Here is a 12,576-nt window from a genome sequence, read left to right on the forward strand (position 1 = left end):
ATGCCATTTTGTCCAACTTTTCAGATTTCCAATTGTTAAAGCTTTTTTAGTAACATGCCAAATATACAGTATGTGGTATTACATACCACATACCGTATATGTGGTATGTATAACTCTGCCTGGCTAAGAGTTATAAGAATGTTTTCATGTATGATTTTTTTTATTTTGCTTTTTACAAGGAATAATTTAAAATCCATATTTCATTGCCCATAGCAGTTCTAAACAAATCTGTGTTGGTCTACACATTGATGAAACCATGTGGTTATAGCAGTAAAAAAAGTGAAAAACTATGGGATGTGGAGGAACTATCACACATCACCTATGTGAATAGCAAAGTAATAAAAGTGATGCCCAAAAACAAAGCTTAATTACTTTTTTTTTATTATTCAAACAGTACAAAAATTACATGTGGACATCAAAGAATACACTAAACTGTAGAAAAACAATAAGAAAATATTTTTGGGAATAAGTCAAATATAATTTCAAGTAGTAGTGGCATGGTCTTTGTCTTCCTCCCATTTATACATAACAATATGTACACTTAAAAAAATACAACCAGTCTGGGGTAACAGTTTAAAATGTATTTAGTCAGTCACAGTCATTTAGACGACATGTCTTCTGCATCCTGAATGAGGCACAAAAACCCTAAGGCTTCTTCTAGTGTGTTGTGTTAAATAAAGAAACACATTCATTAAAATATTCTTCAATACTGAATGTCGACAGAAAAATTAGGAAGAATGGTACATTCCTATGCACAAGTGATGATAAAAGTGCTAAACTTGATTCAGTTTGGAGGAAACTTAACTTTACATTTCCTCAATGGTCTTTTCAAAATGTAAAATTCCAGCAAGTATCTTGATTTTTATTCTTTTGCTTAAGCATCAGGTCATGTTAGTGAATAAGATAACATCTGTATGAGGCTCTTGATGGGATTAGTGTGCCACAGGTAAACAAAATGATTTATCAACAGTACAGCTTGCGCAAAACTGAACTGAAGCCATTTAAGGCTATAAGTGACTGATTTCACAGCTCTGTTATTTTTGAAAACTAATTACAACACAGTACCTTTGGAAAAGCTGCAGGACAACAAAACTCAGGAAGAAAATTCATTAGAAAACTATTTTTTAGACTTCAGCTGCAGATATTTTCAATAACAGCAGTCACCTTCAGTTATAACTCAAATACAGTACAGGCAGTGCATAACAGAGGTGATGGCAACCAAAAACAACCACAAACATGACAATTATGCTTGTTTTTTAATAACAAAGAACACTTTTTACCCCTGAAAATAATAAATCATTGAGGTTTTTGTTTCTTTTCAAATGGTATCTGAGATAGGTTGTTGCACAAAGAAATGGCAGCCAGTACTTTGGGTTCCTGAGGAAAGTCGAGCTGATATTCCAGTGGTTTTAGAGCCGACTATGGTTTCCTGGGAGGCATTTCTACTTCTCCGTTTCTGTAAACATCTAACTGAAATGTGATAGAAAAGGAAAGCCAAGCGGTTCCTTTTTCTCGCCTACTCTTAAAATGCTTATCGTCTTTGATCTTCTAGCAGTTGAATGACCAGCTCAGACTCGCAGGATAGTTGAACGTTGATGACGATTTAAAAGTTCTGCAGGTTAGAAACTGAGCAAGTGGTCTGTGAACAGCATGTGGTCGTGGAGACTCACAGGCTTAGGAAGCCTGTGCCTGCTGAAAAATCCTCCTCCAAATCCTCGTCTTCCCTTTCCACCTCACTTACGCTATGCGCCGCTACGTTCTTCCTCTTCACCTGTCTGGTGGAGGTCCCCCAGGGCCTCTGCATGGGCACCAAGAGGCGGAAACCTGGCTGGGCCTTGGCAGATGGCGTGCCAAGTGATGTGGTAAAGGTCCTGAACGTGTGGGTCACGAGGGAGGACGAGGAGCATGTAGAGGATGGGCTAACACTCTGGACAGATGAGTATCCTGAGCTGTGGAGATCTGCGGATGAGGCAGATGGCTCTCGGTCTGGGCAGTCCTTGCTCCCGTCACTCTCCGCTTCACAGAAGCTGTCGTCGTCGTCGCTGGAGAGAGCTCGGCAGTGCTCCAGTTTATTGTCCCCATCAACCAGGGGGTGTAGTTTGATATACATCATGGAAACTGTTGAAAGTAGTAAGAAATTGGTTCAACAAACCAGAGAGATATGATCAAAACAATCCGCACAGCTGTGGCAAGCCATGGTTCCAACAAATCCTTCATTACATATTTCTCCAGACTCCAGATTTTTATTGCATTGAGAACATATGAGCTGAAAACATCAGCCCACTTGTATTTAATTATCTGTTATTAAATTATTCTCAATCACTGGTGATCAAAGTGAGCATAAAATGTTCCCTTTGTATGAATCCAAACATTGTTGAATCAAAAATGTGCCACAGTAGAGGAACTGTTTGTACCTAAAGGCCAGGTAAAACCAAACATACGTGTGACAAAAAAAATTGATTATGAAATAGTTATATAATTTTTTTTTTTTAAACTCATATTGATTTATTAAGACAGAAATATTTCAAGCTTATTTGTTTGAATTTGGGGTTTTCATTATCTATAAGCCATTATCAAAATAAAAATAGAACGAGGCTTAAAATGTTTTACTTGTGTAATAATTAAAGATAACATACAATTCTAATCTCCACAAATCAGGACATTTGTCTTGACATTGGCTTCAGCTGTGGCTTCGAGGCTTGTTTGGCATATGAACTGAATTCAGATCAGAACGTTTGATCATAAGCTTCATAAGTAAAACAATGTTGAGGGCAAAACAGAAAAGCATTTTCAAAGGAGTCAGCGTTTACCAGTCTGAACTGTAATATCAAAATGATCAATAAGTTGTTCTGCAACAACCAAAAACAAAAGGTTATTTATTACTTTCTAAATGATGGCAGCTGAAAAAAATAATGGCAAAATGTATTTTTTATTTTTTTCAGACTAATCTAGATTTGGAGAATGATTGAAGCAAATTTCAAACTTCTTCAAACAATGTGTAAATCATTACTCAATTTAGCTTTTATTAACAAAAAAAGTGTATGAAGATAAGACGAAGCAGAGTCATTTCCAGTGGAATAATGTTCCACTAAAAGAAGGGATGATGCATTATTCTGCTCCTTTGCATATAAAGTACTTCATTTACATGCATTACACAGAGGCATTGCAGTGAGATCATCTCTATGTTATACTCACAATCCCCATCTTTCTCCGCCTCGCTGTCTTCCTCGCGATCCCCCTCATAACCGGAGCAGGAAGAGTCCAGACTCCAGTCCAGGATGTCTCCCAGCAGCATCTCCTCCTGACTGGACAGCTCTGCTGTGGGCGTGGCCACCAGGCCGCTTCGGTGGGCCTGTGTGCCATCATCACGTCTCCTGTGGACAGAGACAGTGGACGAGTGGAGGGGTTACAGTGAGTCACAGGAGCTTCTCGCAGATGGCACAAAGAAAAACACCGTCTGGACGGTTCACCAAGGCTGTTTGTCACGGCACGGGGCCCACGAGAACTGCCACATGAGCAAGAAAAGTGGCACAGGAACAGTGGTCATTTTTCTACTGATGAGTTCAGGCTCATGACAGAAGCCTTGCTGTGGTTTCTCACCGCACAAATAACAGATTCTTCAATGGTCATATACTGTAGCTTTTTAAACATTACATATGGTTTTCCAGTTGAACTTTGAAAGGAAATAAAATTGAGTTTTAAAATTACACATCTTCAAAAGATTTCTAGTGGTTTTATAAACTGTATGTTCCGGGGGAAAAAAATACAGTTCTTCTGCTCACCCGGAGTGGTGAAGAGATGTATATTTTTATGTCTGTACTGAAATAACCTTTGTTGAATATAAACTCCCATCATATAAACCCGCCAAGCAATTCATGATAGTGTGACAACAGCTGCTTGGGATTCTTTAGCCCGAAAGAAAAGGCATCTTCCTAATATAATGGCCCCAGTCATTTTTTGCTAAATATGATTTAAAATAAATAAAAATCACCATCTCCTTATTGCCAAAATTTGACTTGGACCGTAATTTTAGGTAGGTGACAATGTGGGGAAAAAAAATGTTTGGGAATCCAAAATCTTTTTTTTTTCTTTTGTCAATTAACTTTTTCTAAATTAGTGTGAATTCACCTAAACAACAAAACAATTGAAGAGTTAGGCAAAAATGTAAGTTGTGATGTGTCCAATGCAAAATAAAGACCATCATTTTAAAACAAATCAATCTCCCAATATTTTCCAGACATTAAGAACCTTTGAAGATCTTAAGACTGAAGGAACAGTACATTTTGTCCTCATTGGCAAGCTCAAAGCCAAAATTTGCCGGTTTGGACTCTGTCTTACCTCTTGCTAGTGTTCGATGGAGAAGCCAGAAAGGTGTGGATGTCAGCTGGTTGACCACTAGTTGGACTAGGTGGCTCCATCTGAGGCACAACTTCAGGGATCTCCAAGATCTGGCAGAGTTCTTTAAAATCCATAACCTTGTGAAAGAGAATAATTCAGAAATCAATAGCCATTCAGGTTTAGAAAACTAACAGAGAAAAGAAATTATAATTGGGTACCTTCTCCTTGCTGATCTGCTGATAGGCCTCATCTTCAAAGCGCTGCTTGACTCCAGTCAGAGACACGTGCCTGTAGTCTTTGGGCACATCTTGACTGAAACTGAGGACAGATGGAAGCGAGGGGAAAAAAAACAGAAAGAGCAAAAAATAACTAAGCTGAGAGCACTTTGCTTGCTTCCACAGTATAATCAACTCTTCAGGACAAATCTCATTAGTTGTCCATTTGAGGATTGGGCCATAGATAGGCCACACACCTATCAAAGTGACTCACACTGAGGCACGTTTCTCAACCAGCGATGCCTCCCACCATCTTTAGGACACTGTAGCTCTGTGCTTCATGTTTGATTTGAAGCCAAAATGGGCATCCATTTCCCTTCTACACAGATATGTTTGACATCTTATTTGTCTAATCAACGTGGGCAAGTTGAGAACAGCTAGACTCACGACTAATCAATTCCTGTTAACTATCTTCATGGAGAAGGAGAACAGATAGGTGATGGTCATGTGTGAGTCATGGGACAGCAATAAAACAGAAAGTGGGTCGCAGTGTTTTTAAGAGCCGTTTCCATTTCAGAATGTGGGTTTCTTTCACACTGTTTTGCAATCAGTAAAGACGCTTAAAAAAAAAAAAAGCTTGTATTTAACCACCATTACAGTAAAAGGTGGCCAATAGTCACTTAATGGAAATTGGCTCAGAGGAATAAAATAGAACTAAACTGTTTTTATATGTCATGGCAAAGAATAGCAACAGTTCTCAATCTCTTTAGGATTAATTATTTTTATACTCTAAACATCTAAAGTGTGTCTTCAAACAAAAACAGGAAGTACCATTGCACATGTTTGGGCATCAGTGTAATTCCATGGCACAGCGCTTAGTAATTACAGGAATATTATTATATTATCCTAGGTTATTCACCAACAGGGTTCCTACACTATTTTCATAACATTTTACAGACTTAAATTTTCATAATATTCGTTCAAATGTTGCAGGATTTTTAAACTATAAAACCAGAAACTCATCATACATTTACACGGAGATGCGTCTATAGTGGTCAGGTCTAATATATAGAGTCAACAAAAAAAAGACTGAGAAAAATCAGTGGATCAAAAGACAGTCCAGGGTGAATTTCTGCCCAGACAATAACATTTCCTAATTTGGATCATTTGAAACAGAAAAGCAACAATTAGTCCTGCTGTTGTTAAAATAAATATTAACTTTGCTATGATATCAGCAAAATTGTAATGAAGTTTCTGAACATCTCCATGGCAATGACATTTACACGTTTCCACATTTTTCCTTTTTGCTTTCTTTGCGATGCCCCCACCACTTTGTGAGCTACAGCATCTCAGGCTACCTGCTTTGAATAGTTAATAGGGCTGTAGAGATACACTAATCACACGATACATGATATTCTGCTCACAATACGATATATATCACGATAATTGGCAAACGGTACAATTTGATGTGATTCATTACATTTTTAAGATTTTCTGAAAGATTGTAGAGGGACAGAGTTATTTTGGTGACATTTTGTGACTGTTCCATAGACTTGGATTGAATTAATTGAAGTGATGGTGTAATAAATGTTTTTTGTTATACATTTGCCTTGTTTAAATGTTAATTGTGTGGCTTTGTGTATTTTGGTTATGCAGAAAAGGAACCTTTTTGTCTTATTTATATTAGATAATGTGATTTATATATTTCATTCTTTAATTAATCGTAACTAGTTGTTTCATTACATGTCATTTTTAATGTGCATGTGCAACTGAGTAAAAAAATGTAATGTGTGATAGCTGTCATTTAACTCACGTGAATTTGACATAAAACTCAAAGTAGGATGTAATGTAATGATACTCGCGGATGAAAAATTGATACTTTGAGGGGAAAAATATTGATAAATATAATAGAATTGATAAAATTACACAACCCTAGAAGTTAACACAGTGCAACAACAAGTAGCTCACAGATTGCAAGCTGCACTTTTCTATTGTGCTTCAATAGTTTCACAAATCATGACAGTCTGTTTTTCACTACCAGAAATATTTTAAAACAATCACATTTTGTCCGTTTTAAAAGTTTTCTTTTAGCCACCTCATCGGCAGTGCACATATCCAGGTTTCTTTTGTGTTTGTTTCCAACTGTTAAAGTTTCCAGACTTAAATCTACAGTGTTTTGTTCACTATTTTTGTAACATTCTAGACATTTAACAATGTAGTAGAAAATGTTAACTATAAAACTGCTGTGGTAGTTGGATACACAAATCAGAAAATTCAACCTGTACTCAAGACAATAAAAAGTTAAATTGTTGTTTGTGAATGTGAGTGAGCGAGTTGGTTGATTAAAAAATAAAATACTAATAGACAAATGCTAAAATAAAGAGGTATAGTGATAAAGATATAGATGCAATATATTTTTAAATGTAATCATCTCAATGTAATTCATTTCTCAACCTTTGCAACAAGAATTTTCTTTAATCCTCCTGAGTTTGCTTGCCAGGTTTTTGACTAAACTTGATTGGATTAGCTAATCCAATCAAAACACACACACACACTGATGCACTCACCACTTAACATAGAGCAGCACAGTGAGAGGAACGAGGTCCTCCTCGGTAAACCCTGTGTAGTCCTTCAGCTGGGCGGGCCAGACGGGACCTGCAGAGCAGCAGGCAAGTAAAGTTAAGCAGAAACGTCACTCTTGCATTATATGCTTGTGTTAAAGAGGGGTGTTATTACCATAGTGATGCAGTGCCCTTGTGAGGAGCAGTGCAGCGCAGGCCAGCTTGGCAGGAGGCAGCGTGGCGAGAGCAGAGTAGAGCAGCGACAGCTCACAGACATAGCTGAAGAGGTGAGAGGAGCGCCTCTCCAGGGGGAGCAGGAACAGCAGCACCTCCCCGTAGTCCAGCAGCGTGGGGCTCTGATGGGGAGAGAAGAACATTTAATTACTACCTCTACAATAGAATACAAAACTAAAGAACAGCAGCAGTTAGATAGTCAGCTACACTCACCCTTATCTTTCCCTCCAGCACAGACACAACCTCCCCCATCATTCGCACCAGGTCTTCATATTTGTAGGTGTTGTCTGTCAGCCAAACGGCCTCGCGTATAGTCAGGATTTCTTTGCTAATATATCTAAAAATAAATAAATAGAAACATTTTCAGTTTGGCATGATTATGAGCCAAACTACAATGTCCCTTGTAATTTTGGAGAAAAAAAAACAATAAAACACTTCAAAGTGTGAAGACCCTCACCGTGTACAAACCACCATGCAGGCAATTCCTAACAGCTGAAGGCGGGCCTTTGGGACAGAACGCAGGGCCAGGTATCGGTCAACGCAACCCACAGTCACATGCAGCGTCTGGCTGGAGAAGTCCTTCATAGTGGCCACCTCCACGAGCCAGTCCACCAGAATGTACCTGCAGCCGCAGGAAAACAAGGACGTAATTATTTCTCATGATGACAAATCTATTAATTTTTTTAATTTCAGCTGTATAGAAAGAACACAAACACTACAAAGTCTCACAAAAGCATTTGCGTTCCTTCAATTACCACATTTTGTCAATCACAAATTTCACTTTATTTTTCTATGATTTAGTGCTGCAGATCAACACAAATTAGTGCATCCCCTTCACCCTTATGTGCCACAACATCCCCTAAAATAACCAACAAGATGCACATAATGTCTCTGGAGGAACTGCAGTGATAGAATGGTTAAGATCAAACCAAATTCATGTGCTAAAATGGCCTAGTCAAAGTCCTGACCTAAAGAAAGTCATGAATTCATGGCCAAACTTAAACTGATGTTCACTGAAGGCCTCCATCCAATCAGAGAGAGGTTGTGGTATTATGTCCAGGGAAATGGGCAAGAAATCAGTCTCTTCATCTCTGGTGTCAAACCTTCAGATCAGACTTCATAATTATGCACTGCTTAGTGTGGTTCCATCACATAAAATCCAGCAAACACATTAAAGCTGCCAGTTATGACGTGACTAATAAAACATGACAAATCTTTTAGTAGCTGTGTGCATTTTTGGCAAATTGTACAGGTACCACTGAGAATCTGCTATTGACAAAAATGTAAACAAGAATTTTAACCTCTATTATACTGGGTCAAGTGAAATTCTTGTCTCCTCATACCTCATTGTGTCCTTAATGCCTTGTCTGAGGATACCCTGAGTGCTGTGCTGATGCACCGAGTTGGAGGGATTGAAGATCTGTGCCACAATCTCCGAGCAGGCCTTGGACTCCAAACCCAGTGGATTCCCACTGCTGCACACTTTAGCCAGAGACAACTGAGAAGAACAAAAGAGACCAAATGTTAAAATGTGCTTCAGAATAGCTTTAGACATCTTGACAGCTTGTTGAACGGTGCTGCACCCTAATGACAATCTGGCTTGAGTTTACTAAGACTGATTTAGATTAGTCATATTATTATGATTCATTGGGATGAGAAGGGGGGGAAAAAACTAAATCCTGTCAGAATCTGTCAGGCCCTCTTTGACACAGTGTGATAAATGTTTCAACAAGAATTTTCAAAATGGAGGAGTCAAAACAAAAAGAGAAACTGAATGGTGTCAAAGGAAACTTTTGAGGAGCAAAGAGAAAACAAAACACACAGTGATATAACAAACCATGCATTTAAATGCCTTTGATCACCTGTGCTTCCCAGCATCCTTTGCTGGCATAGTCCCTGAGGGTTCGCACACACTGAAGATACCTTCCAGGGTCGGACATCTGAATTGCAAAAAAAACAAGTTTAGCCTCATTTATCCCCTTACGTAGTTTAAAAAGCTTCCTTGAAAGACAGTGCCTTGAAAGCATTACTATCCAAAGACTTTTGCACATTTTGTCATATTCAAATTTAAATATATTTCACTGGTATTTAGTGAAAAACCTTAGTATGAGTTTATGAAACATACAGTTCATAGGTTTTTCTTCCAGCTCAGTTCATGAGCAGTGGACCTCTGCAGCCCCTCCAGAGCTACGCTACAGAGGTCTGAATACTTTTGCAAGGCAGTGTAAATCTAGCAGTCGCTCCAGGTTCTACTGAAGATGGAACCAAACTCACAGCTGCTTTCCTGCTGTGCTCCCACAGCAAGTATGAACTCTGCAGACAGCCGGCCCGCGACGACTCCTCCAGCATGGCTACAGCATCCGATCGCTTCTCTTCCTCCTGAAAAACAGGCAGCACAAATCCAGATGTTCACGGCACGTATTTGGAGAGGAGCGTTTTGTTCTCACACTTCTGAGAAAGCGGCTGAATAACAGCGCCTGACACATATTGTTTCTGGCTAACACAAAGTCTCCTGATGTGTCATGCTGTCAAACAACGGAGCCCACTGGGGGGCTTTGAGTAACAGTTGCATAAAGAGAAGAAAGGCAGCCGCTTGGCCTGCGTTTCTGGTGACAAGGGAAAACGCATTTACATTTTGTTAAGAGGATAACAAAAACAAAAACCAAACGAACCCCACCCAGAAATATATGAGACGCTTACTCACTTCAAACAGGAGCAAAACTCGGGCCAAACAGTGCAACAAAGGGCCCCTCTTGTCCTGCAGAGAAATGGGGTAAAAAAATATATCATCAATCTGTGTGCATTTACTGCATCATCCAATCACCAGCTTTCACACTCGTTTCCTCTGAACTGCCAGCAGCGGAACTTACCATGTTGCTTTCACACTCAGCCTTTAGGTGATCGAACACCACGGCCTTGCAGCAGCTGCCAGTGGGCGACCACGGAGGACGGATGAAAACCCAAGTGAAGGGATCCGCTTTGGGAGAGAGCAGGCTCTCCGCCAAGCTGAAGAAGTGGGAGGCTTTTCGACCACACACATCCGCTCGCCCTTCATCGCTCAACAAAGCTGGAGGGGAGAGATGGCAAGAGTGAAGAGCTGCAATCATTTCATCAAGAGGATTTGCGCCCATCGTTGACGTCCATTCAACCAACATGATGTTTTAAGCAGACATTTACAGTGTAGGAGGAAAAACTGCTGTACTTACGTCCTTCATTGTACAAATAGGCAATCCCAAGTTTCACAGCAGCTTCAAAGTTCCCTTTCTCAGCAGCCCTGAAATCAGTGAATAATTTTAGCTAAAAATCTTTTCGGAGAGCAATTATATTTATTCTTTTTTACCCAGAAGAAGAATCTGTACCTTTCAAACAGCCATAAAATGTTAGGAGATGGCCACGTGTCTCTGAAACTGACTCTGGCCCATACACTGTTGTGGCTGTCAACAATATCCCGTAGCTGTGAATGAACCTACAACAGATACCAAAGGATTTTAGACCCATCAACAACAAGAGATGTCAAATATGGGTCACGAGTTGTTTAACTTACCGCTCTGACAGACAGGAGGTCCTCTGCAGAGAGACACTGGAGCACATAGAGAAGAATTTCCTCCGGTAGCGACAGAAGAGTTAGGGTGGACGATCGCTTACGAACCCGCTTCCGAGCCAGAACCGAGTAGCATTTTGAACAACGGCAGTGGACGACTAGAAGGAAGAAAGTTATGAAAAAAACTTTTAATAACCGTTTTTCCATCCAATATCAGGCAAACAGATCCATTTACTTCACAATGTGAACAAGCACTTCACATCTTAGTGCAAATTTGGCACACCAATTCTCACTCTAATGGCAAACCAATATTTACACTTGATTTAAAGCTTTTGTGCAGCCTACTAGCAAACTGTGAACAGACATTCAAAATGAACAGTGCAACAAGCGTTCCTTACAAATCTAATGACAACTGGTCTGAAATAAATCTGGATTTATCCGTAGAGTAGTCCAAAATTAAATTTCTTGTCATTTGGTGATGTACAAGTAAACTGAATTAATAACAATTTTAAAAAAACATGGGCAACATATTACAATTTATACTGCTTTTCCTTTTGTAGCTTGAACTCTCATCTTATTCAATGAACAAAATAAATACGAATTGGTGCTAATACCAATTAGTAGGCCCTACTAAGAACTTTTGAACATCTAAGAGAGAAAAAGCACACTTCTCACTTGACATGGCAGCTGTATTTAATAAGGATATTCAAAATTGGGTAAAATTATACTGAAAAACATAAACATAAGGACAAATAAACATAACATAAGGAGAACAAAGTGTCTTCAGTTGAAATTATAAATAAAATATATGGTTGAAGGTTATTTTCTAAATATAGCAATTAATCCTACTTTTGCAGTATAATAAAATTATTACTTTCCTGTAACTTTACAGTGAAAGTCACCCTACTAAATTGTTCCCGAGTAAGACACCCCCAGGGGGACTATTAAGGTAATCTAAAACACATGCAAAACTACTAAAACTTTTTAAAATAAAAAGTACAAGTAATGACTTAATTATTACCTGAAACAAAACGTTTTTCTTAAGTTTATTTGCTGCATTTAGGACCAATCTAACGACGGCGAACTAATGCTGTTGTAAGGGAGGAGGCAAATCAAGTAAGCGCCCAAATTTCCCTCCTATCGTCCAGTAAAGTTGGGTTCAATTATTACTTAGTTTCACAAAGTTTAAACTTCGAATCTAGTTTGCAGCAGCTGCTACGGTGAGAAAATAACATTTCTAAAAGGGGCTTGGGTTTGCTTCTTTTAAACATTTCTATTTTGTCCTGAAGTCCAGAAGGAATCGATCACTAATTCAGGTAAGATATGAGCATGCAACCAGTGAATTCTCGGAAGCTAAGACGATTAAATACTATCTTTAAACAGTTATTTTGTGAGTTATTATCTATTGTTGTTAAGTAAGACAACTGAAAATAAGAATAGTTACTTACCGCCCGCTTTCATTGCAAGTGGACTGGTCTCTTCTTAGCAGGATGTAGATGCAAGACTAAGCAGATGTTTAAACGTTACGATTGTAGAAGCTAATATTATTTAGACGTAAATCAGGGATACAATTATTTCTACATAGATTAATACTTATAAAAGGTTACAGCTAATGTAGAGCTGCTGTAGCTGACTAATATTTAAACAAGTTACTAGCACCTTTCCTGAATTCAAATTTAAGCATGCG

At 38.8% G+C, this 12,576-nt stretch overlaps 1 protein-coding gene across 1 annotated transcript; it reads right to left on the minus strand.

Annotated features, from left to right (window-relative positions):
- Nucleotides 1–372: 372 nt before the first annotated feature.
- Nucleotides 373–12,576, minus strand: ccnf (cyclin F). The gene is made up of 17 exons (XM_032588656.1): nt 12,338–12,576; nt 10,893–11,047; nt 10,708–10,814; nt 10,555–10,622; nt 10,219–10,415; nt 10,053–10,106; nt 9,623–9,727; nt 9,211–9,288; nt 8,692–8,846; nt 7,806–7,970; nt 7,562–7,685; nt 7,290–7,470; nt 7,121–7,208; nt 4,557–4,656; nt 4,339–4,475; nt 3,196–3,374; nt 373–2,118 (listed from the first exon to the last, which is right to left on the minus strand). Exons 1-17 carry the CDS (start codon nt 12,348–12,350, stop codon nt 1,667–1,669), a joined length of 2,358 nt encoding a protein of 785 aa, XP_032444547.1. The 5' UTR covers nt 12,351–12,576; the 3' UTR covers nt 373–1,666.

The sequence above is a fragment of the Xiphophorus hellerii genome, chromosome 16 (genome assembly GCF_003331165.1).
Source record: "Xiphophorus hellerii strain 12219 chromosome 16, Xiphophorus_hellerii-4.1, whole genome shotgun sequence".
Lineage (NCBI taxonomy): Eukaryota > Metazoa > Chordata > Actinopteri > Cyprinodontiformes > Poeciliidae > Xiphophorus > Xiphophorus hellerii.